The 27,805-nt window shown below is 35.1% G+C and overlaps 2 protein-coding genes across 4 annotated transcripts in view; one reads left to right on the top strand and one right to left on the bottom strand.

Annotated features, from left to right (window-relative positions):
* LOC108736784 overlaps positions 1-20,267 on the bottom strand; it is a 37,296-nt gene extending 17,029 nt beyond the window's left edge. For 2 of the 3 annotated variants that reach the window (XM_018469348.1, XM_018469353.1), the window contains exons 1-2: positions 17,968-20,267; positions 6,534-6,783 (exon numbers count right to left, since the gene is read on the bottom strand). The gene's annotated coding sequence lies outside the window, so the exon portion shown is untranslated. Of the gene's footprint in view, positions 1-6,533; positions 6,895-17,967 lie in introns of those variants that run through there. The other variant, XM_025980576.1, reaches the window with a different exon arrangement.
* The window catches only part of LOC108736783 (glutamyl aminopeptidase-like), a 37,097-nt gene continuing 19,309 nt past the window's right edge, over positions 10,018-27,805 (top strand). Inside the window, exons 1-3 of the mRNA XM_025980575.1 lie at positions 10,018-10,082; positions 13,574-13,820; positions 16,078-16,254. Coding sequence (XP_025836360.1) covers positions 13,616-13,820; positions 16,078-16,254 — 382 coding nt within the window. The 5' untranslated portion in view covers positions 10,018-10,082; positions 13,574-13,615. The remainder of the gene's footprint in view (positions 10,083-13,573; positions 13,821-16,077; positions 16,255-27,805) is intronic.

Here is a 27,805-nt window from a genome sequence, read left to right as displayed (position 1 = left end):
AAGATAGAAGAGTGATACTTAGTTTGTATAAAGAGCAACAGGCAGTTATAGAGCTGGGGATGCAACGTAGAGAAGTAAATATTAGGAAGGGAGTCAGGCAGGGATGCACACTGTCACCGCTACTTTTTAATCTATACATCGAAGACGCGATCAACATCATTAAAGACAGTACAACTGTAGGGATAGATATACAGGGGCAAAAGATTAGTATGCTTAGATTTACAGATGATATAGCAGTATTAGCATCTAGCAAGGAGGACTTATATATAGCATTAAATAAAATGGAAGCGGTACTGACAGATCAGTAATAAAAGTAAAACTAAAATACTGGTATGCAAGGGAAGAAAAAGTAGGGAAAAAGCGAATATAAAGATAGGAGACGAAAAATTAGAAGAAGTGGCGAATTTTAAATATCTAGGAAGTCAGATAAGTCAGGGCGGAAGGAGTAGTAGGGATATAAAGCAGAGGATAGAATAGGGTCGTGTCGCTTTTAATAAAAAGAAGTCACTTCTATGCTCGCGACCGGTTAATTTAAAAATTCGAAAAGGTTATTAAAGGTGTATATTTTGAGCGCGGCGTTGTACGGGTGCGAAACATGGACAGTGGGCGCGGTGGAAAAGAAAAGGTTAGAAGCTTTCAAAGTGTGGTGTTATAGGCGAATGATGAGGATAACGTGGATAGAAAAGGTTAGAAATGAAGAGGCATTAGAAAGAATAGGAGAACAGAGGACTATAGAAGTCAATAAGAAATAGGCGAGATAGAGAGACATATTAGAGGCAGACACGGAAGTTAGTAGGGGTAGAGGTAGACCTAGATTAGATTACTGTTCGCAAACAGTTAAGGATGTGGGTTGTTGTAGTTTTAGGGAAATGCGAAGATTAGCTCAGAATAGGAAAAAGTGGAGGTGCGTGTCCAACCATTCTTAGGACTGACGACCTTATGATAATGATGAAGCTAAAAACATGGATAACCTCATTTTTTTTAAACGAAACGGTATGTTTTTTTTCATATNTCTCAGGTATGAAGGTCTAGTCAGAGACATATTAGAGAAAGAAACAGGAATTAAGAGGGATAGAGATAGACCTAGATTAGATTACTGTTCACAAATAGTTAAGGATGGAAGATGTTCTAGTTCTAGGGAAATGCGAAGATTAGCTCAGGATAGAAAGTAGAGGAGGTGCGTGTACTACCAGTCTTAGGACTGACGACCTTTTGATGATGATGATGAATATGTTCGATATATGTATATCTCTTAGTTTTTTAANGTAAATGATTTTGGATGGTTTGTGATAATGTAGTCAATCTCGTTTTTGTGAAGCCCGTTTGGCGACCTCCACGTCCATTTTTGGTTTGGTTTTTTCTTAAAGCAGGTATTTATTATTGTCAACTTATGTTCGAGCGCAAAGTTTACAAGTTTTTGGCCCCACCGTAATAGAATATGAAGCATTAAATTGTGATAAGAAATTGGTCAGATGACTGGATTAAGGGATAGGATACTCTACTATGATCAATTTCTTATCAGATGGTTGGATCACCAAATAGAGTACTGTGCGTTGATCAATTTCTGATCGGATGACCAAATAAAGGAATGGAGTACCGTACTCTGATCAGATGCCCGTGTTACGGAAAATCTGATCCGCATCTGATCATAATCCGAGTTCTCTGAACTAATTTCCAGTCGGGTGCTGGGGCAGTAGTATTCCACAGATAATCTTTCATTCTCTTCTGTCTTCATTCCGTCCGTCTCATCTTTCTCACCCAAACCACCACCCATCCATTTCCACAATTCCTGAAAGGAGACTGAATAGGGACTATACCCACCCACCTGCATTAGTGGGTGGTGGGAATGAAACACACAAAAGTTTTTTTTATGTACAGAGAGCGATTTTTTGCAGCGCTTCGATATTGTAGCCGATGTAGTAACGTATCTATTTCAAATTTAAAGAAACAGAAAATGAAGTCGCGGAAAAAAATTNTCAACGTGATAGGCACGTTACCATAATCGAATAAAATAATTCGAAGTGGTCTGTATTCCGTCAAAACTGCCAGACGCGGATCGCGATTTCGATGTTTTTGGATCCCATCAGCTCGTCGCAGGAAATATTGGGTCAATCCTTACAACAGCAATCGACTGATAAAGGGATTTGTATACGTCGTTCCGAGATTTACGTCGAAATGAAAAAAGTTTTTCAGTCATTTCTTCCCATGCTCTTATATAGTCTACACTGCAGCTATTCCAAATGCAGTCTTTGAAATTATGAAATTTTCGACGTCGACATTGTCCATATCGGTCTATCGCACTACTAAAAATACGTCAGTGTGGAAGCGTTAACTTAAGTAAATGTATTTCTTAGTGAAGCGCAACAATTACACGACTCTTTAGCCGCATAATTCAAGCGAAGGCTGCTACGTCTTTGAAGCGCTGCTATCGTGTGAAAGCATCAATTTAAAACAGTGTATTTCAAAAAATCGCGCAACCGTAGCGCTTCAGAAGCGCTACAAAAAGTAGCCCGTGTAAATAGGCTGTAAATGTTTCACCAAATCATCTTATTCATATATTTTTAAATTTTCGATTATACAGAATGTATTATTTAACCGGGGCACTATCCAATTTCATTTTTTTAATATTGTTGCATTCTTCGTCGAAAATAAAGGTCATTTTGATAATCAAACGCTGAGCAGAAGTCGGCACAGCTTTAGTATTTCTGAAAAAAGATGTTTGCAGCGTCTCAAAAAAAATCATNTGTATTATTTAACCGGGGCACTATCCAATTTCATTTTTTTAATATTGTTGCATTCTTCGTCGAAAATAAAGGTCATTTTGATAATCAAACGCTGAGCAGAAGTCGGCACAGCTTTAGTATTTCTGAAAAAAGATGTTTGCAGCGTCTCAAAAAAAATCATACCTAGCCGAAACAAAACATGATAGAAAGATCATATACAAACATAATTAATTTCGTCATTCATAGTCAAAAAAATTAATTTTTTAAGTTATAAACAGGTGTAATATTTCACGAGTCGGAGCGAGGAATGTTAGGACAATGAGGCAAGTAGGAAAATTAGACAATTTAAAAGTAGAGATGGATAGATTATAATTAGAGATAGTAAGTATTAGTGAAGTCCGTGAACAGTGGATTGATAGGATGTGTAAAGAAGTAGAAGAAAAGTTTGAAGTAGGTAAAACCGATGAGACGTANATGTCAAAAACCAATTTTTTTTGACCGGAACAATACTTGCTATTGATTAAATTGATTGATTGATTGATTGCTAGATTGATTTATTGGATTTACTTCTTTTAATTCAATTCTCTTTGCTTTAATCTCGGAACTTTCTTCTAAACATTTTATGCCGAATTTCGAGTTTTTAATCTGTACTTATTTAATTTAGACCTACACAATTCCACTTGGTTTTCTTGTATAACTATTCTAAAGTTAGGGTTACTTATGTTTTTTATATTCATGAGAATTCTAAAATTTCGAAAGAAGCCTTTACTTTATTTAAACTAATTCAAACGACTGCTGTCCACTGAAGCGACTGTTTTCTATGTACTGACCGTGTTAAATTTTCCGAAAATGTCGACTTTTTTGTTACCGGTCGCCATCTGTATCGATTTATTATGAAAAACACCTCAAACTCAATCATTATAAGTGTAGCTAAAGATAATAGAAAGAGTTACTTTCTTCAGAAATGTTTCTCATGAACGTGTAAGTACTTTCAAGAAGTGAAAACAATTTGTACGTTTGAAACTGATTTTTGAATTGATATTTCTCTAACTAAATCGTTTCTTTTAGCTGTCAGTAGCACAAATTGTCTTTTGATTGCCATACTACACGTATTTTTCTCTATGATTGCTTACATAGTGAAAGTACTAGATCAGTTTTTAAAGGTATGTGGATTATTTATGTGAAAAATAAACGTAAATCATTTTGCGCGATTAGTTCCAATTTCTTTTCAATATATTAAGTAACAAAACTCTGCTTCTTATAAGCCCCCAAAGAATTCTGTTATTATTCACCAGCTATAAAGTTAACACGAATCATTTCACTAACCAGTGGTAAACTGTATTAATGAGTAAAGACCAGTAGCGGATATACTCATATACATATGTGTTCTGTTGATGTGATTGTTTGTTTTGTGGATATTTTTTAATCGTTCATGCAGAAATGATACTAAATTTTATTCTACTTGTGTTATGTGTGTCTACTTGTATCTATTCCTACAACACAAATTTCCCAGGTAAAATACAAATGCGCTTCTAATGTTTTTAATTATTGTTGCATCTCAAAAAATTATACACTATTAAGCAGATTCTATTAACTAATTACTCTTATTGAAATACGATAACGAAACATATACCTCGATTGACCTTTACATTCATCAGTACTAGTTTATTTATTTGTTTATTTACGAATTAATGGATTAACGACCTTTTACAAACGACAAAGAAAATAATTATTTATAGCGTTTAATTAACTTTCAGTTTATTCACAGAAATAACTTTCAAGTTTAATTTTAAAGTGGAAAAAAAGCATTGTACCTATACCTAATACATGATTGGAAGATAAATCTTAATAATCTATAGAGGGTAAATAAAATTTTAGACCAACTAGTAACTGAAGTGTAAAATATTTGACAGTTAATAATTTAATTACCTATGCAATGTTTTATTATACTCTGTAAAAGATGAATTACGTTTTTATAGTACCTAATAGTTACAAATAATAGTCCAGACAATATGGACAGGTGAATGGGAAAAATGATTCAGATTATTTTTTTTTACGCAATTTTGTTCGGAAGGTCTGCTTAATACAATGATGTAGGTTTACAGTCGGTAACCCCGTCGGGTATTGTTTTATCACGATTATTTGTACAAATGTCAAAAAAACTATTTTTTTTTGACCGGAACAATACTTTCAATTGATTAAATTGATTGATTGATTGATTGCTAGATTGATTTATTTGATTTACTTCTTTTAATTTAATTCTCTTTGAATTAATCTGTATAAAAAAGGTCCGAAGTTTTTTTGTAAAAATATGTTCCGAGTTATGAATACATTAAAATCTCTATTTACTATGTTTCAAAAAGTTATTCAAGAATATGGTTTTTTATATAATAAACAAACAAACTCGCATTTGCATTGATAATACTTATTAGGATTTCATTCGCAATAAGTATAGTAAATGGAGAGTAAAATCCTTTAGAAAAATAAAATACAGTAAAATAAAGAATAATAAAATTTTGTTCTAGTAAATTTTTAGTTATATATGAAACACGTTGATATCAAATATTAACGTGAAAATTCATTTTCCATTTATACTAACTATAAATTAATTTAAGTTAATGAAGAAAAAATTGTCGCTGTGAATCGAACTCGAGACCTTTGGCTTTATTATTTATCATTCTACTGGTGCGTAAAGCCGAAGGTACCGGGTTCGATTCCCGGCGAGGGAAGTAATTTATAGTTGGTATAAATGGAAAATGAATTTTCACATTAATATTTGAATTTTAACTTACATCTTGGTTGGCTAAGCTAATAGAATTATTGTGTACCTAATTATTTTTATTATATTTAACATTGTTTATTGCCATTTCTAAATAGTAATAGAAAAAAGTTTTACTTGTAACAACGTGGTGAGTGAATTATGATGACTTGCAAGCGCACTTCTTTGTCAAGCATTTTGCAGGGAGTTGAATTTTCCATAACTTCTTGAAGACTCTCTTCTTTTGATATTTTTTTAAACTTCTACCTTGAATTTTATGTTTTTACTGTGTTTTAAAATGATTTAAAAAATGTATTAAAATTAACTTGCCTCACAATTAGAACGTTTAATATAATAGGTAAATAATTTCTAATTAAATATACTATTTTAAACCCGAAACCAGCATACTAATCGTTATTGATATAACGTGAACATGAATCGAACTCTAATGGTGAAAGCTCGAAAAATTAATTTTACTTCAATACCTACTTACATACTACTTACCACCTCATGTTGATAAATCCTAGATTTGCAAATATTTGGGCTTTTACAGTAACATGAATAGGTACCTACTAAATATCAATATGGAATAAAAGACTCTATATTTCAAATATTTTGAACACCATAAAGTAATCGTAAAAATAGCTCGGTTAAATTAGAAAACCGTTAATTTCATTTTCTGAAAGAATACCTTTCGAAACATCAAAAAACAATGCACATTACATTGGTCACTCTAGTTCTTAGGCTTTCACGGCCGGCGTATGTCCATGCGGTGTTTTCTTCCGAGCTTTTTGGTCGTTGTCCGTGGAATTTTACTGTTCCAAACGTTTCGCCGTTCTTTGCCGATGGTATCTTCAATGATGACTGGGCAGGTGCTGAGTCGTAATTGATCAGATGCTATCAACGGCGAAACGTTTGGAAAAATAAAATTCCACGGACTACGGTCAAAAAGTCCGGAAGAATACACAACACTGATACATTGGTTATGTCAAATACTCTATGATGCATATAATTAAAGTGTGCTTTTGTTGATGTAAACAATATTTTTATACCTTAACATCTTTTCTTTCCGGAACTTTATTCTCTTGATTTTGAAGATGCGAATTAGCAGCTTCCGTTCATCTCTGATAGTAGGTCCAAGAAGAAATTCTTCAAATGTTAAAATTTGAGGCAATAAAAACTACTTCATTTCTTCAGGAATTGCCAGTTCTCTTCCATTAACGTTGGTTGCCGTTGCAAAACTAATATTTCCGTTTCTATATTCCATTTTCAATACTTTTTCGACTGTTTTTCAAATCCTCTCTTCATCATGTTATGAAAGAAAAAAATATGAAATATCTATTTATCAACACAACAGCATAAAAGAAAGTAGGCAAACGTTATATCGTCAAAACTTACAAGAGGAAGTATGCAACGTACAACATATAAATACTTAATAGAGGATATAATTTATTAGCCATAACTTTTATGGTAACATTTAATTTGAAAAACTGTAACAAACCCATTTCTTCTACTTTATTCACTCATTATTAATTGTCTGCAAATGCATTTTTAGTAAAGCACCGATTACCTGAAGATGTAGTTCCTGTATCATATAAACTGTATTTGACAGTACCGGATTTTGAAGACAATACATTTAGTGGAGAAGTAAGAATTATCATTAGGGTACTAAATGTTACGGATCGTATTACTCTGCACAGCAAAAATTTGCTAATTCATGAAGTACATTTGAATGCACAAGAAGTTTCGCATTCATATCAACCTGATTATGATTTACTGGAGATATATTTGCCATATCGATTAAAGCCGGAAATGTACGTCCTTGGAATTTCGTTTTCTGGATTTTTTACCGGCGAAACTTTCGGATTTTATCGAAGTATTACCAAAGGGGTAAATGAGACTGAAAGGTAAGTTGATTACTAGTTTTCCGTTATCAAGAATTTTTCCTAAGTTAAATATGAAATATAAATGCTTGATGCAGAAGTTTAAACTTACTAAACATGATACCAATGTTTCAGCTAGCACTTTGGTAAATATTAGGCTAATAACAAAGTTAGCGAGAATACCGCAACTTGACATACCTATTTAAGATGATTGAAAGTCAACCTTTCATTTTGTATCGTTAAACACAATTGCATGCATATTGTAATGTTCGTGGGTTTAACAAAATTAACTCAATTAAGACTCATAACGACAAAAAATATTTATTTACACTAATTATTAAAGAACTTAAAAACATTACTAAATTATTACTAAACTTAGGTTATGAATTATTCTATTTATTTACACTACTGTTGATATATCACTATTCACTGCGCTATTTATTTCACTCCTATCACTGTCAATTTATTTCTGAATTCACTTCTGCAACGGTCAATTTATTTCTACTTCTTCTCGGCGATCGTCTCTTCCTATAAATACTCTTTTGTTTACTTTCGTGAACCTTCTGGGAACGTCCGGATAGTTTATGTTTTCATTGAACTGTTTCTTCTCTTATTATTTTATGGTTGGTTTAGGCTTATTGTTTGCTCAGGTTTTTGCCAGAGCTGAGCTGTCCTAATAGCCGTATAAATGCGTATAATTATTAACATTTCCCCTTAGAGGGTTCACTTTACCCAAATTTCACCCACTCCTACACAACCTAATATCAACCAACGAAAAAGCGTCATCTTCAGTTCAAATTACGGAAGGTTACATTTAAAACTACTAAGAAGAATATTAAGTTTACAACTAATATTTAAAGTTAAATTGTGATTCACAATTATTGTACATAAATAAACTTTAAATTGTTTAGTATTAAAAAATCATAGAAATTATAAATAATTCAAATCAATAAATTAAGTAGTTATTTATTAAAATAAACAATTTGAAGATTAACAAATCAACAAAAACTGGCATTACTCGTTTCACCCCGCATTTTCAGATTACTCATAAATTAGCCGTAAAAAGTAAAATTCACCGAAAGACGGGTAATTACCCGCATATTGGCAGAACTACGTTCAGTTAGCGTAGAGCAATAACATAGCATGTGGACAGCTCTTTCCTCCTTCTTGATTGCTAGCCATAAAAACGACACAAAGATCTGGTGGTTGATCCCAGTATGTTGTTGTATGGTTCTCCGTGGCTTGTAAGGATTTCAACAAGTCTTGTCTTTCATTTTTTCTTAAATTCGTTAGTATATTTCAGGAGGAGAATGTGGTGTGCTATTCAAAATATATATCCTTTTACCCTCTTGATGGCTAAGATTCTATTCCGGTAATATTCGAAAAGGGAGAGATATAAATTGAGTTTTAATTTTCAACCTGTTTGAAGTAAATTTTTTTTCTCTTTCGTCATATATTTTTTGTGGAATTTTAATTAATTTCACCTTATCAAAACCCATATACTTAATTGTATGTCGTAATTCATTGTTAAGCTTTTGTTTTTCGACGTTAAATCTCTCTGCTGTTTTATGTTATCGTTGTGTCTAAAATAATTGCACACATCGGGGTAAACAGGTAAATTAGCTTGTTAACTTACTTTATCAAACTACAATAGTCTATGTTTTCAGAAGCTAATTAATATACTAATTAATGCCAATTAGCATAGAAAAGGTTTTGAAGGCAGTTGCCGCGTTGTTACAAATCATTAATTAAAACGTGACGTGAAAAATTATCGCCTGGTTTTTCAAAATTAATCTAAACAAAATGGATTTATATTACCTACTAGCTTTTCCCTGCGGCTTCGCTCGCAGAAATTAATATTGTTTCTCCATAAACCCTTTTAACTCCCAATTCACCCTTACAACGTTTTAATTTTATGTAATGTCGCCATCAAATACAAACGTAGCAACAACATTTCATCCTTAAGGGTTGATTTTTAAAAATTGCCAAAACACGTGTTTGCTTAATTTCAACAATGAGCAACCTTCGAATAAATCCGAGTACAAATAAAATATACCCCATGGACACGCTGCAACCTCTTTTCATTTGATTAATAATACCAAACAGCATATATACCAAGTTTCAAGTAAATTCAACCACACAACCACAAATAAAGTATGTCCCAAGCAAAAATTGTAACACCTTTTTACTCTCTCCCTCCTTTGGAAGTTGAATTTTTAAAAATGTCGAGATAGGACTTTCAGAAATTAAATGAGAGGCCATTATGATCAAGTTTCAAGTAAATTTGACCACAAATAATATATGTTCCATTTAAACATTGCAACTTCTCTTCACCACTCCTCCCCCCCACGGGAACGGGATAAAAAGTATCCTATGTCGGTCTCCTAGTTCTAAAGTACCTCCCCACCAATTTTCAGCCAAATCAGTTCAGCCGTTCTTAAGTTATAAATAGTGTAACTAACACGACTTTCTTTTATATATAGATAAATTACTGAAGTTAGTTATTTGCAAAAGAAAAGAAAAATTGAATATGTAAAAAGAGATGAAAGAATAAAACCTATCCTAAAGAAATTTAATTAATAAAGACTTGGGAAAATGCTTGAGAGTATTGACATTACCGACCACCCAGCTCCATTACCTGGTACTNAAACGCCATTTCAGATTACTTTCAATCGAGTTAAAAGTAATTTAACGATTCTTTCAAATACAGGCGTTTTAGTAAGTATCGCTTTTAATTATATTAATAATAACTACTTTCACTATTTTGTGTAAATAGATATTTATTAGAATTAAAACTAGGGGTTTGAAAATATCTAAAAATTCCCAATAGAAATAGTATTTTCCATTTAAAATTTAAATTGAATATTCGAATTATCGCATAATTCGTACTTTTTTTCCTTTTCTGTTCATCTCGTTTACAATTATAAAATACCACAAATAGCGCGGTAAACGCCATCTATAGTACAATGCTACATTTAGTGGAATTCATTATGCTCAACAAGGTCCATTTAAATAGATGGATGTCTACTTGCTGAACTGAATCCACGGCGTAGCTCACCACTACGTGATAGGTACGTTACCAAAATCGAACAAATAAACTCATTTCAGTTCAGCAAGTAGATATCCATATATTTAAATGAACCTTGTTGAGCATAATAAATTCCACTAAATGTAGCATTGTACTACAGATGGCTTTTACCGCGTCATTTGTGGGATTTTATAAAACGCTATAAAATAAGAAAATTAATGTTTGGTGGTCCGAAAGTCCACCGTTTCCACGAAAAAAAGTACAGACAAGAGCCAGTCCAGCCCTGGTAGAATTACGCAGCAAAATACGACATTGCAACGCCGCATTCAATCAGTTGCTACACAGCATCGATGATGTATTTCTTATGAATTTCTCTCTCATTGTTATTTGTTAGATTAAATTCAGTGCGATCAACAAAGCTTTTCTGTACAGCCAGCCTAGAGTAGTTCTTGGTTCTTTAACGTTATAGACTTGTGTTACGTATGTATTCATGTAGTCATCAGTAGAAGTTATCAGAAGTAGGTCAATGTGTCAGTGTCGTAGGTTAGTACAGAATAATATACCAGTGCAGAACGCCAATTATTATTCACGCCCAGGGTCGGCTCCGAATGCAACTTCGTCTTTTTTTCTTACAATTTAGTTTTGTCCCTTAACCACGCTGTTTTACTCACCATGCGATTCTTTATTGCATCTAGTCTACACCTTTCAAAGCTTGCTACTAATTTCAGAAACACCATGTATTTAGATCTTAGGACGGGGGAACAGGGTATGGAAGAGGGAGTTAAGAGTGTAATCTGTATAATGTTTCACGATCCAATGAATAGAATATATGTATGGTTCACGAAAGAAAAAAAATTAAGAAAAATTATACTTCGTAGGCTAATAAAGGGTCCATAATATTGTGTCGACATCGCCGTTGATAAGGTCAACAATACATTTTGTGTCTAGATACCAGCCGTCTCGGAAGGCCTATATTCTGTTCATCTTGAAAAAATGTACACAAAATAAATGCACGCGATTGGCACGTGATTGACAACAGACAATGGAATAGTAAACAGACTCGTATCAGGAAAATACCTTTGACCGTTACACCTCTGTAGCACGTACTACGTCCAATCAAACTATTTAACTGTATCAAATAAGTACCAATGAATAAAGGCAAACACATTCGAATCAGAATGCGATACAACGACAAGTCCGAACCTGTTCAAAATCATGTTTTAACCCCAGAATCCGCTTCTGCGCCAGAGCCCCAATTGTAAGGCAACTTTTCGAATTACGTATACGGCACGCAGAGATCAAGACTTGGTCTTTATTTACGTGTACTTTTCTTCAAACGAATTAATTATAGTTATTATATTATATTTTGATTGTTATGTGTACCAACTGACAATAAACTAACAGTGAAATATATTTCAAATTACTCTTAAAGTTTTCGAACTTACCTACTACTACAACGTGCTTTCGAATGCTACTGTCACGCATGAATTACTTTAAATGTCCTTGTCTCGTGAAAAGCATATCAAATCAGAATAATTGATGGAAACAAATGACCAACAAAAGAACGGCGTAGGCCATGACCACCATGACTTTTTTCCTAGTTAAGAATTCCAACCGCAAAATTATTGAAAAATTGCGTTTACGTTTATGGCTGAAGTTAACAATACAACATGGAACTCCAAAAATATCAAAAGAAATGCCGTAGAACTAAACTAAATAAAATAATAAAAATTAGAAATTGTTAAGGCTTCCGCGGCTACTGAGTAAACTGATGCTGTCTTAATTAGGGTCTAAGGGTCTTCGTGAATTGGAATTGCTTCCTAACGTTTCGCTAATATGAGTGGCGAGCTTCTTCATCTTTGACGCTGGATGTAGATAGTCCACATCCAGCGGAGCGTTAGGAAGCAACTGCTTTTTTTATATTTTCGTGGAAAAGCAAAAATCTTCAAGAGACACCCAATCGTCCACACGACTGGACAGTGTCGGATTCCCGAGGAAGGCGTCCTCGGACCTACCGATTAAAGCCGCTCTACCTTATAACGTTCTAGGACGACTTAAGGTCCTCTTCAACGGTATGTGTTTGTGTCATCATAAAGTCGTCAGTCCTAAGACTGATTGGACACGTACCTCCACTCTTTCCTATCCTGAGCTAAACTTCGCGTTTCCCTAAAACTAGAACAACCCACATCCTTAACTATTTGTCAACAGTAATCTAACCTAGGTCTACTTCTACCCCTCCTAACTCCCGTTTCTGTCTCTAATATATCTCTGACTAGACCCTCATGCCTGAGAAGGTGTCCTAATGAAGGTGTCATAATAAAAAACTTAAAACTTTTGGGTGTTTCATTCCCATCAACAAGTAATGCTGGTAGGCGGGCAGTCCTCCTTTGAGGAATCGTGGGAATCGGTGGGTGATGCTTCGGGTGAGAATGATGAGACGGACGGAATGAAGACAGAAGAGAATGAAGGATTATCTGTGGGATATTATTGCCCCAGGATTTGCCTAAGTGATCCAAGGGAAGCACAGACACATTGACCTACTTGGACCAAGGCAGATGAACCAGGAATCGAACCAGGTCCTCCCGAATGAAAAGCAATAGTCGTACTACCTCTAGGTCATGCCGCTCGGTGTTTGTTTATTATGTGATTGTGGTTTTTATATGAGAAGCATTTCGAACCAACGACGACCTTTATACCTGTTTCAAAACTTAAGACCTGAAACAGAAAATTAAATGCCTTTTCGGTACCGAATGTAGCATCCTCATATTAAAACCAGATTTTTGAATATTTTTGTTGGATTTTGGGCTTTTCGTGTTTTATTTAACATTGAATTTACTATACAGCAAACAGAATATATGCTATGCCAGAGAATTGTATCATTTGCTATACACTTTTGGTAGCAGATTGGACAGAAAAGAGACGGAATCTCCCTGTGCTTATTAAAACTACCAAATTTACCTTGCAAGGAAAATATTTTAAGTAGTAAATCATTGACAATATGTTTAACTGTAACAGATCGGTAGTGAATAAACAAAACAAAAAATTGAATTTTCACTAAATATTTTGGATAAAAATTAAGAATGATTTTTCAAATTAATACTAATTATATTCGATCTCATTTTTTTGTCTTTCACAATGTAAATTTTACATTATATGTAGAATAGAATTTCAATTCTTTTAGGAAGACCATTACCCTATCGTAAGGTTCAAAGAGACTGTTCCTATGTCGACTTACTTAGTTGCTTATGTAATTACTGATTACACGTTTGATTCAAAAATATTTTATGATGGAAAGAAGCATGTTCCCATTCGAGTATTTACTGATGATAGTGTTAAGAGTAAACGATTGTTTGCTTTAGATGTTGCTATCGAACTAATGAATTTCTTTACAATGTATACTGGTATTGGATATCCAATGGACAAAATAGGTAAAAAAACTTATTTATTATTTTAGTAGTGTACCGAACAATGAACATTTTATAGACAACGTAACATTCAAATGCAACTGGTGGATAACTAATTTAAAATAGTGCAAACTAGATTACTTTTGTTTATTATTACCGTTTCCTTTTTATTCTATTCCGTTGTTCTTCTTTTTGGGATTCTGTAGCCAATTAGCAACCTTTATTATTATGTTCCAAGTCGGCCCGTCCGTCTGTCGCTCTGTATGTTATAGCTCTTCGATTCTCTTATATACACAATATATATATATATTATAATTTGGCTTATGAACATGCAGATTTTTTTTTAACAAAAGGAAATGATAAGATTTGTAGAAAAATTATTTCTCGATCCCTTCTCATGCACTGAAAAGTATGTTCAAAGTATTTTCATTTACTCAACTGAAAAAGATATAGTTGGGAAGATCCGAATTGGCAAACTCAGCAATAAATTATCGGTGAAAATGGATGTACAGTAACAGTTCTTTATTCGCGGGGTATACGTTCTATTGATATGATTTAAAATTCCAAAATAAAACCAATATGTATCATAATAAAATCAATTTATTGAGGAATTCGCAATTAAAATTAATCGTTATAATCATCTTTAGGCGAGGGTTTAAAAGATTTAGTGATTTTTTTGTCTTGAATTAGTCCACTCGCTGTAGAATAAAAACATGCTTATCGGTTCTAGATATCATGAGTTTAATGTTTGGAAGAGAGATTTAAAATTTTGTAATAAGATGGATAAAGCTATTTTCTAAAGCATATCGAAGGCCATTTTTGAATTTTTTAATTTCTATTGAAAATACGTGTGGTAAAAGAAGCACCAACTTTAAACACTTGTAAAAGCTTTTAATGACCGAATTATTGAAAACCAAAAACGTACCGAGTTAGTGTGAACCTTTGACTGTTACCATACCAAAAATTAGATATTTATCTCGAAGTGTTAAATCACAATGTTTAGAATAGAAACCCATGTTTTCGGAAAAATTTACACTAGGCACGAGCGGTTTATTGCGATCAATCCCCTTAAAATAAATGACACCGAATCCTTTTCTGTTTACCAATTGCATCCGCGAATAATGAAATTTTTAGCCGCGAATACAGGAACTGGGTTGCAATTTTTTCACCCGCGAATAATGAAAACGCGAATAAGGAAACCGTGAATAAGGAACTTTTACTGTAACTCTTTTCTTGTTTCCACATGAGCCTGTAGTCATTTGCTGCGTTATGAACACGCCCTTGTTCAGTTAGGAAATGCTTCATGAGTAGTAGAGATAAAGTGAAAAGAGATAACCGAATAAAAGTAAGCGATGCAGCGGTTAGAGGTTGCTCAGGTTCATAAAATATCAGGGTCGGCTTTATAACTGCCTGATTAGAATTATATCTTTAAACAAGCGTCTTTGCTTTTCTAAATTACCCACAATGTTGAACTTTCTTTAAAGTCCGATGCTGGCAACATACTCAAATTCTGCTTGTCTGCATCTCTTTCTGTTACACATCAATTGGTGTAATGTTATTCCTTTTCTTTCTTAATGTTCGCTGCAATTCCTACCTAGCATCTCTTATCTATGTTTACGATATACCCTATAACGTCTGAGAGTCAGTAAAAGTAGGCATTCAGTTAGTAAGTTGACAATTTTATTGTATATTATGCCAATTGTGAACGTCCCAACTAAAGAAAAGAAGGTTCTGCGGGGCAGTTTTCTTTTTAACCCTCAAATCACGAAGTACTTCGTTACTTATCATTATTAAGGTGGCGCATCCTCTAGTATCTAGTTTACAGACTACCCTTGCAAATTATCTGAAAAAAATCCTGAATGTGGCGCTTACTTTACACTGATTGTATCTATTACTAAATGAAAAGTAACAAAATAAAAAAAAGTTGAAATAACTTTTTTGTATATTTATCTACCTCGTCTTGCCGTTTCCAAACAAAACTACCCGAAAACCTTCAAGGTTGATGATTAATGCATTTAATTAATTAATTTCTTTAATTAAAACTATTTCCAATATACATATACTACCCTAATTTTTAAACAATTAAGTCGAAATTTATAACAAATAATGCTTATAATTATCCATAATCCGTTTCGACGTAAACTAAAACCAAATTTTTGTTCTGATTCATGAACGTATTAGCCAATAATTTTTATTTAGGTACTTGTTCAAAATAATCAAATCATTATAAAGTAATATCCTAGAAATTTTTATGTTCTGATTCCTTACTATTTTATTGAAGATTTCATAACAATACCAAACAAAGATTTTCGAAGTGGAGCAATGGAAAATTGGGGTTTAGTTGCATTTAAAGAGTCTCGACTATTATTTGACAGTTTAACTGACAGCTTTTTACAGCAAAGATTTGTTGCATTGATTGTAGCACATGAGTTATCCCATTTCTGGTTCGGAAATCTGGGTAAGTTAAAATTAATTTATTACAATAGCTTACAACCTGTATGTAGATAAAGACTAACGTCTTTCTCTATTCTCCTTACTAAACTGATTATGCTATTAAAAGCCGTTGCAAGAAAATATATGGAATGTTTTCTTAATTTCGACCTCATGGAACAAACAAAAAATTTGTGGTGAAGGGTGTGCAGGCTCTTTTATTTCGTTTTTGAGATAAAACACTGCAGGCGATTCGTTAAGTTAAAACAATGTAAATTTAATGATTTCAATACGTTACAGCTCGATTAGCAATTCTAAGGTGTGACTAAACTAAATTAAAGATATATAAACTAATGTATTGTAGCGACCACGAGCGTGATTGTGTGCGATCGGGCATACGTGTGTGTGAGCGGCTTATCGATTTGCCGACTAGCCGAGGGTGCTTTTCTTCATGTGCGCCGTATTTGTAAATGTGTGTGTCGTACCTGCGTTCCGGGAAAGCAATTAAACCGTTCAAAGAAAACGAGACTTCTCTGGACGACTGGAGAACGTTCCCGAAAGGAGGCAAAGGAGTATAAAAAGGAAGAGACGATCGGCCAAAGCAGAGTAGAAATAAATTGACCGTTGCAGAAGTGAATCAAGAGATAAATTGACAGTGAAAGAAGTGAAATAAATAGAACAGTGAATAGTAACAGTAGTGTAAATAAATAGAATAATTACCGAAGTTTAGTAATAATTTAGTAGTGCTTTCAAGTTCAATTATAATTAGTGTAAATAAATAGTTTTCTTCTTAAAAGCTAATTTGTTAAACCCACGAACATTACAGTATGCATTTGTGGGCAACAACAGGTTCTTTGTTCGTATCGGGATTTATTTTAGCGAAGTAGTCTAAACATATAAACATTCGCCGTAAGTCCAGTCTTATCGCTGAACTATTGCCATAGTTTGCACAAAGGGTGTAGACGTAGGAGGTTTAGTAGAAGAATCAAATAAAATAAACATATATAGTATAGATCAGAGCCGGGCAAACTAGGCTCTTTTGACTCCTGAGTGCTCCTCAGGTATAGTCAAGGAGCTCCTCATTGCTCAGTGAGATGATTCTTTCCTTTTCTTATCCCTTCCCTTTCATAGGTGAGTCCCCTCTTCCATATCTAAACCCAATAGTATTGCGGACGTAGTAACGAACATTTTCGTAGGTAATATTTAAGTTGCGAGAGTGGCTCCGCTCGTCTACGGAATGAAGGGGCTTGATATGCGAGTGGAAGGGAGAAGAAAAAGAGAAAGCAATATTATTTATTACTGCTTACTCTCTCATACTCATTCAAGGGTATGGAGTGACTGAAACTAAGCTCATGTAGCGGCTCCTACGCACTTAAAGTTCTCTGGCTCTGGTATAGATGGCGTGGCGACCTGTGGGGAGAGGGAGGGGTAGATTGGAATAGACGTCGGATCCATTCTGATAATTAAAAATGGAGGCTATGTACTTTTAGGTCCACATTAATATAAACAAACGAAACGACATAATCACGCCAACACTCACTTCATTCATGTTGTCTCTTCCTACCGTAACCTTGTGATCCTAAGACTAAAATAAAACTATTGCTATAGTTTGCACATTTCCTCCCCCCCCCCTATTGACACCAATAGGGTCAAATGATATGCACTTTCACACCCCACTACGGCACTTATTGTAACTAGACGGGGAGAAAGGCTAGCTTTCTCAATGACCTCCTATACGTACCATGGCTGGTCCGAACATCGGCAACCCTGCCGATGCCATCGGACCCTGGAACAATTCCTCAATGCTCCCTATCTTCCACTGAAACTGTGGTGCATTCTCCTCGTAAATGAGGACAAGATCTCCTCGCTGGAGACACCATTTTGAGCGTGATTGCAACAAATTAAGAACTTCCCGTCGCCATCTCTTCCAGAAATGCTGCTTAATTTGATCTACTCGTTGCCATCGATTCAGCCGATTCTCTGATAAGTTCGTGGAATCGTATTCGAGAAGAGTTTGAAAGTGTTCGTCTACCAGAAAATGAGAGGGAGTTCAGGCCTGAAGATCCGATGAATCTTGGGATAAAGGCGAGAGAGAGCGTGAATTAATAACTGCTTCAATTTGGATAATTAGGGTGATTAAATTCGCGTTCATTGTTACTCTCTTAAAATGTTCCGTAGTTGAACGAACTAATCGTTCCCAGAGTCCGCCGAAGTTGGGAGATCTAGGTGGAACAAAGTTATACATTGTATTCCAGAACTCGAAGCGTAATCAAGTACATTTTGGAATTCAGTTTTCCTACAAAATTCTTAAATTTCCCCAATTTCCCGTTTTGCCCCAACAAAGGTCTTAGCATTATCGCAGAACATTAGCGCAACTCTACCACGTCGGGATACAAGCCTTTTTAAGGCGTTAATAAAACTTTCCGATATTAAGTCGTTTACCAACTAGAGATGGACTGCCCTGGTAACCATGCAAACAAATAGAACAACCCATACCTTTGTTTTCTTTACACTTCGTTTACCGCCCTGTTTTACGAAAATAGGCCCCAAATAATCAACACCTATTTTAAGAAATGGTTTGCAGGGTTCTAACCGTGCCTCCGGGTAATCACCCATTTTTTGTTCTATTAATTTTGGGCGGGTTCGAAAACAGGTAATGCAAGAGTGGATAATTTTCCTGAATTCACTCCGTGCCCCTAGTGGCCAATATTTACATCTAAAGGACGCTAAAGTTTGATTTGGCCCAGCATGTAATAAAGAAATGTGTTCTATTTGATCATGATTCTTTGCCGATAACACAATTGGGTATTTTCTGTCATGTCGCAACCTACCACCGATCCGCAGAAGGCCCAAATTGACGACAAAGGGGTCAAGGTTATATAACTAGTTGCCCTTTTGTATCGGTTGTTTATTTTTTGGGCCTCTAAGTTCTGCGGAGAACTCTCGCGCCTGTACGTATCTAAGTATTGAGTTTCGTGCCTTCAATAATTCGTCGCTAGTTAGATAACCGATTCGTTTGTTTTCTTTATTATTCGCATTGTATGCAAATCTTAAACAGAACGCGACCACGAGCTATAATCTTGTAAAAGATGAGAATTTTCATATTACCGCTAAACTAGGTTTAAATTTTAAAGAAGATACCACGGCATTCTTTCGTTTCTCCGGTATTTCGTTTAGATTTACACTGGGTGTGAATTTGAATTCAGGCCACTCCTAAAGTTTCCTCGATAGAAATTCTGGGCCATGCCAATAAAGCTTTGTATTAATTTGTTCGGGAGTCGCGCCTCTGAAATTAGGTCCGCAGGGTTTTGTTTTGAACCAATATAGTGCCATTCACTGGGTTTGCTTAAATTTTGAATTTTTGATACTCTATTAGCAACGAATGTTTGCCAGTTACCAATAACTGGGGACGATATATAATGTAGAACTATCATGGAATCCGAAAAGTAATACCTATTCTCAACCGTAAGATCTAATATGTCTGCTACTCTATGCATCAAGCGAGCCGTTAGGAGAGCCGCGCAAAGCTCGAGCCTAGGTAACGTCATTACTTTTAATGGACTCACACGCGATCTACTGCATATCAGATAGGAAGAATAACTGCTGCCTTCCATTTAAGTCCTAAGATACACGGCAGCACCGTAGGCGCTCATTGAGGCATCACAAAAGGCAACCAAATCGCAACTCTCAGAATATTTTGGCAATATTCTACGGGGAATTTTTATTAGGGTTAGGCCCTCCAAATACCCTGGGAATTTGTCCCACGAGTTTCTTATTTTAATAGGCACTGGATCATCCCAGTCTATTCTTTCTTACCACAATTGTTGCATCATCATTTTTCCCCTAACGATTATGGGTTATATAAGATAAGACCTATAGGATCGTATAGTTTCGCTATAAAGCCTAGCATCTTTCATTTCGTTAAGTTTTCCGATATACAGTCGAACCTGGGTAAGCGAGAGTTTAAGGGACCCGAATATTATTCTCACTCATAGAGTTTTCTGATTTATAGAGGTTAATAAAAATCGAACATAAACATGGTGGTAGGGCGTCAAGAAATAGGTAATACATAAGTATATAAACATATGGCTATAAATAGGTACTTATTTTATTTATTTAAAGAAATCAGTTAATTTTTCGCTTCAACATTTTGAGGGAACAACGTCAAACTTACATTCTCCAATGATTGTTATCAACTGAAACCAAATGTAGAGGATGAGTACCATGAGCAGGTAGGAACAAGCATACAAGTGTGCTGCAGATGTCTAGTAATTGTAAATAGTCTTGCTTACAGAGGTCTAGAGTAAGAAACTGTCACTTACAGCGGTCTAAAAGTGAAAAATGACTCTCTCTAAAAGAGGTACTTACCCTGTCACTCATAGAGGTTTTTGGGGCTAAAAATGATGGGACTATGACTATGTTTGTCGCTTATAGAGTTTTCTCACTTATCCAGTTTTCGTTTATCCAGGTTTGACTGTATTTTGTTTTTCGAATGCATAGCTAAAATTATCGCTCGAGGGATTCCACCACAATCCCAGAATTTTCGCACTCTTTGTCTTATCAAGGTCTATCGACATTGTGTTTGAGCTATTGGATAGATCCGAAATGATTTCTGTTTTGTTACTTTTCCATTTGTTTAATTTAAATGACGCGGAATCTAATCTAATATTATTTCATCGCGAAGTTTTATAGCGTCGTCTACGCTATTCGCACCGCTTAAAATGTCGTCCATAAAAACGTCCCGCTCTAATACCCGGGCAGCGTTAGGAAATTTTTCCCCAAAATCTTGCGCGAGCTGTTGTATGCATCTCATGGCGGTATAGGGAGAGTTCGTTAGACCAAACACCAATCTAGTAAGGCGGTATTCCCTGATAGGGTCGTTTTCCGAATTGCTCCAAAACAAACGTTGATAATGATGATGTTCGCCATCAACTTTGATTTGATGAAACATTTTCTCCATGTCACAAGTGAATACAATTTGGTGAGAGCGAAATCAGACCAACAGTTCAAAATTTTGTAAGGTAGGGACCAGTCATCAAATTATCATTGAGGCCGTTATTGGACTTTGCCGATCCATCAAACACAACGCGAACTCAAGTTGTGACGTTTGATGCTTTGAATACTCCCGAATGCGACAAATAAAATACATCCTCGTTATTCAGTTCGTTTTCCGGGACGTCCTCTATAATTTTTGTTATTCGTGCCTCGTTGATGGCTGCGCAATAACTCGTTTTAAAATCTGTATCCTTTCTTAATTTTCTTTTTAACGAACAAAACCGCTTGAGGGCCATTTTGGGCGGAATCACCCAAATCGGGCTTCTCATTTTTAAAAAGCAATTCTACCACAAACCTCCCGTCATTCTTATCGCGATGGTATGTATCAATAAAATGTTGTTCCCATAAATTTTCGTTATTAGACCAAATAGGTGACTCGTCCCGTAATTCTTCCTGCGTCCAAAATTTCTCTATTAGATGTTGCAGATTTTCCTTGTTTTTAATAGTCGTATTACAAACGCCCCCCGGGGCGCCAAAGCGATTGCCATGGTGAATTCCCCCTACTATCCAGCCGAGCAATGTCTCGGACAAAATAAGACTACAATCCGGGATTTGAATTCTTTTGTAGCCCAAAAGTCCCCAAAATAAGTCAGCCCCAAACAATAAATCAACTTGGCTGCTTACGTTAAATTTTGGATCCGCTAACCTTATGCCTTTTGGAATATCCAGAGAGGATTTATCGAAACTTACCGTAGGCAGGCTTGTTCCGAATGTGATAACAGCCGATTTTATGATTTTGCTGCAAGTGCTGTTTACCCCGGTAATGGAAGCCCTGGTATCATTCATTTGTAGTGACTTACACAAGCATTCCGATATCAAATTTATTTGAGACCCGTTATCCAATAATGCACGACAATTTTAATAGTTTTCGGTATTATCTTTAATTTGTACTACCCCGTTGATGGAACAATGTTACGTTCAATCTCTGCCGGTATACAGTGGTTCGAGTTAATCGTTCTTTGAGCATTTGAATTTTCTTCTTTTGTTTCATGTAGTAGCGTATGATGCGATCTAGAGTGACAAATATTACAGCCCGATGCCCGGCATTCCGAAATTACATGATTGTCTCTAAAACAGTTAAGGCACAATCGTCGCTTTTTAATTTCGGAAAATCGCTCATTCTTCGTTAATCTTAAAAACCTATCGCATTGTTTTCTTTTGGAATAGTAACACGAAACTTTATTCGATGTGATAACGTGTGCTGATTTAGATATCGGCGGTACACTCGGTTTCCTGTTAATGTTTACGTTTGTGTTACCGGTGGATTGTGATTTTATTTGTTTAATGTTTACGTTCATAGATTCGAGGACCACGTATTTTTTCTCAAGAAATTCGATAAGTGTATCTTTCGATACCGGTTCGGAGCCCGACGTTAATTCAAATTCCCTTCGCGTTTGGTAATCCAATTTGTTTGTGATTAAAGTAACTAAAAAATCATCCCTCGTATCTAAGAATATTTGCAACACTTTCAATGCTTCCAAATTCGAACAGGCATCATCCAAAAGTTTTCGAAGAGAATTTACTGATTTCCTGTGTATTTAAAATTGTCTGAACATGACCCTGAATAATTAATTTAGTGATATTATACCTCTTTTGAAGCATATCCCAAGCCGATGCGTAATTCGAGTCGGAAATCGTTAGCGACTCAATTGAACGGGGACCGCTTCACCCTTAAGACATGACTTCAGATAACGAAACTTCTGACAATTATCCAAACCGCTATTTTCGTGAATTAAGCTATCGAATGCGTTAAATAACGGAAGCCACTTCGTATATGCGCCCGAGAATTCAGGCAAATTTATTACCGGGAAACGCACGTTACATTGCATTTTCGGTAAATCGCTAATATTTATGTCCGGGACAGGAAGTGAACGAGAATCGATTATCGTTTGCATATCGGTCAATATGCCGTACCACCCGTCCTCGAACAACGAATATTCGTTAATTTCATTTTTTGAGTCACCGTCATCATCGATCTCTGAACAGTCGATTATTTTCAAATTTATTTCCTTAAATTCGTTCCGAATAACTGGCATTTCTGCAATTCTCGCTTTTATGCCGTTAATATTGTCGTTAGGTTTAAAATTATTTATAAATTTTTCCATTGCATCTTACTTCGCTTTGATTAGATTGCGTTTTGCGATTAATTTTTTAAGATCTCCCAACTTCGACATCGTAGGCAATGAGTATAACAACGAAACGATATTGAAAGACAAATAGAGAAGCAATTGGAACGGAATAAAGGATAAGCAGATTGTGCAGTCGTGAGATAAAAAACTATCCGGAGACCACTCGGAAGTTACGTTACTGAACTCCCGTTCTACTAAATTTTTTAAATAAAACTAGTAGCGAATTTGAGTTGATGTGTTTAATGAGAATGTTTCTTACATACTAACTAACAAAATTAAATTTATTAAAAACTAGAGAACAACTAAGAAAGGGAGTGGAGTCTAAATGAAATATATTCTGGTGGTGGATAAATGTAGGAATTTCCTGAATGTTGTCATAGACGAGAGGGTGTTGACTTCAACTAGATACAGAAAAGTTCTGAAAACAGGTATAAATGAGTTAACAATGAGCCAGGTATTAGTGACAGAAAAACCTCAATTATGCTACTAGGAATTATTGAATTCATAACGTACATTTTGTCTGTATGACAATGAAATTATTCGCAAATATTATAAAACCAAATAATAAAGGAAAGGAATTTATAACTTAAAATGTTTGAAGTTGAACTGAACAAAGAAATTTGAAATGTAAATAAAGTAATTAACAAGACTAAATCTAACTAAATGGAAAAGTTTTTGGATTAAAATAATTGTAAAAAATATAGACAATTATTAGCACTAAACACAGATAAAGGAAAGATCTGACCTTTTCTAGCCCTTTATTGAGAAGCCGACGTCCGTGATGAGTTGAGGAACAGCCCTTTTCTCTTGCGATGCTAAAGAGAAGCGTTGGTGAAGGATCGTTCTTCGATAACTGTTCACACTCACGATCAGTATTATTGGATAAATCGATATTTAATTATTCGTTATTGTTTTTTTTCGATAAACTGTGCCGTTATTTTTACAATATCCGGCCCGAAGGACCAAATTTTTTTATTTCGTTTTTGAAACACTGCAGACGATTCGTAAAGTTAAAAAATGTATATCTAATGATTTCAATACGTTACAGCTCGATTGGCAATTCTAAGGTGACTAAACTAAATTAAAGAAATATAAATTAATATATGCATTTGTGCGCAACAACAGGTTCTTTGTTCTTATCGGGATTTACTTTAGCGAAGTAGTCTAAACATAAACATTCGCCGTGAGTCCAGTCTTATCGCTAAACTATTGTCATAGTTTGCACAAAGGGTGTAGACGTAGGAGGTTTAGTAGAAAAATCAAATAAAATAAACATATAAGGTATAGATGGCGGGGCAACCTGTGGGGGGAGGGAGGGGTAGATTGGAATAGACTTCGGATCCATTTTGATAGTTAAAAATGGAGGCTGTGGACTTTCTCATTTTAGGCGGCCCATACACCTACAATAATTTTGCACAATAAAAATATTGTGCAATAATATCGAATATCCCCTTTGAATCCAAACGTTCAATAATATTTAGCAATAAGATTGACAAGCCATTCGCGTCAATATTTTCATGCGAGAAACATGTCTGACGACGAAATTTTGGTTGCAGTCGTGCTAGTGATTTTGTTGAAAACAGGAAAAGAAACAAAACGAATATGGGCCAAAGAATGGTTTAATAAAAGACATGTCTACACTCACGAAAGACTTTTAAAGGACTTATCATTAACTCAAGAAAACGATTTCAAAAACTATATCAGAATGGATATTGCAAAGTTCGAAGAATTGCTACAATTGTTAAAACCTATGATAAAGAAAAAGAACACAGTTATGAGGGAGGCGATTTCACCATATCAACGATTATTATCTATAACTTTGCGTTATTTAACAACTGGAAATACTTTAGAGGATTATTGCGCCATACTAACCCTACACAGTGCAAGGAAAACATATTCATCATAAGGTCGTCAGTCCTAAGACTGGGGACACGACCCTCCACTCTTTCCTATCCTGAGCTAAACTTCGCATTTCCCTAAAATTAGAACAGCCCACATCCTTAACTATTTGCGAACAGTAATCTAATCTAGGTCTACCTCTACCCCTCCTAACTCCTGTTTCTGCCTCTAATATATCTCTGACTAGACCTTCATGCCTGAGAAGTTGTCCTACCAACCTATCTCGCCTATTTTTTTATTGACTTCCTAGAGTCAACTTTTCATATATTCTTTCCAATACCTCTTCATTTCTAACCTTTTCTACCCACGTTATCCTCATCATGCGCCTATAACACCATATTTCGAACGCTTCAAACCTTTTATTTTCCGCCGCGCCCACTGTCCATGTTTCGCAGCCGTACAACGCCGTACTACAAACATACACCTTTAACAACCATTTTCGAATTTTTAAATTAACCGTTCGCGAGCATAGAAGTGACTTCTTTTTATTAAAGGCGACACGACCCTGCGCTATCCTCTGTTTTATATCCCTACTACACCTTCCATCCTGACTTATCTGACTTACTAGATATCTAAAATCAACCACTTCTTCTAATTTTTCGTCTCCTATTTTTATATTCGCTCTTTCCCTACTTTTTCTTCCCTTGCATACCAGTATTTTAGTTTTATTTTTATTTATTTTCATACAGAACTGATCTGTCAGTACCGCTTCCATTTTATTTAAAGCTATCTCTAAAACATATTGCTCAATAAAATTTAAGCTTGCTCAAACTTCTGTTCAATCATTGCGCAATTTTTTAATATTATCCATAGTATTAAAGTATTGTGCAATATTATTGTAGGTGTATGGGCCCCCTTAGGACCACATTAATATAAACAAACGAAACAACATAGTTACGCCAACACTCACTTCATTCATGTTGTCTCTTCCTACCGTAATCTTGTGATCCTAGGAGTAAAATAAAACTATTGTACGGTTAAACATTCGGTTATGTTTCCCTCAATAATTTTAGCTGATGAATGCTTTTATTTCAATGGATCATAATATTACGGTTGGGTGAAAACACGAATGAAGTAGATATAAAAAAAATTCTACATCCTTTATTTTTTAACCAGAATAGAGTCGTCTGACTTCCCTCTACCCCAGTCCATTCCTTGACAGACGAAGAGAAATCAAAACACAGCCCAAACTCTTGGGTCTAGAGACCTGAAATTTTGCGCAGACATCTCATATGCAACGAAAGCAAACACTAGAAAAGATTTTTTAAAATTCCAATTCAATTGTTTTATATTTCATTCAAGGCGTTGAAATTACCTTACACAATGGTATCTATTATTTATCTACTATAAAATGGGTATTTAAAATACCATCCCTAAAGAACTGAAACGGAGGAGTTTAATACATTATAAAATTAAAAAATATGTGAACAGTTAAGAGCTAGGCATTAGGAGTTTATATTAGATTGTAGTGGGAATAGAATTAGGGTTGCCACCCATACTTTATTAATAAGTATTGTGCTCTATTTGGACTGTGCATACGTTATATTTTACAAGACATATAAAGTACGCAAAAACACTTTATTTAATGCCTTAAGTAAACATCGTAATTTTGTAAGCGATTATTCGAAATTCAGAGTATTTTTACATCAATAATATTGCACAGAAAAATGGCAAGCGGAATTATGAATGTACTTGATGGAGTTTTTGAGAATAACAGGGAAATTTGACAAATATCAGGGAAATTTGATAAATGTACCTATGTTAAACATTAAACTGAAATAAACGTTGTATCTTCTACTGATTGTTGGTGTAATACAAATGAGAAAAAATTCACGCTTCGCCGGGAAGCGAACCCATGTCTGGAGTTTTACTCGTCTTAGCTTAGCGGTAGAATATTGATGCGTAAAACTACGGGCCCGGGTTCAATAACCGGCAGGGGCGTGACAGATTGGTAAGACACCTTTACAGGCATGACGGTCTAGTCAGAGACATATTAGATGCAGAAACGGGAGTTAAGAGGAGTAGAGGTAGATTAAATTACTGTTCGCAAATAGTTAAGGATGTGGGTTTTTGTAGTTTTAGGGAAATGTGAAGATTAGCTCAGGATAGGAAAGAATGAAGGTGCGTGTTCAACCAGTCTTCGGACTGACGACCTTATGATGATGATGAAATACAAAAATTTGTGCTTAGAATTAAAAAAAAAGCGTAAGTGTTACTATTAAATGAGCAAGACCAAGACTACGCCGGAAGGTAGGGCGGTAGGCTGCTTTCAGGAATCGTGGGAATGGGTGGGTGGCGGTTCGGGTGAGAAAGTTGAGACGGACGAAATGAAGACAGAAGAGAATGAANGGGTGAGAATAGTGCACACTATAGCAAAGAGGGTGCAAATCTCCATGACAACAGGGTCATTACTCTAATTCAGGTAAATGTGCAACTACCTTTTGGCAAAACCCAATTACCTGAACGATAGTGATACATACAACTTTTGGTAAATAT

The sequence above is a fragment of the Agrilus planipennis genome, unplaced genomic scaffold (assembly GCF_000699045.2).
Source record: "Agrilus planipennis isolate EAB-ADULT unplaced genomic scaffold, Apla_2.0 scaffold193, whole genome shotgun sequence".
In the NCBI taxonomy this organism is placed as follows: Eukaryota; Metazoa; Arthropoda; class Insecta; order Coleoptera; family Buprestidae; genus Agrilus; species Agrilus planipennis.
The sequence above is the reverse complement of the archived record's forward strand: the minus strand, read 5'-3'. Positions and strand labels throughout refer to the sequence as shown.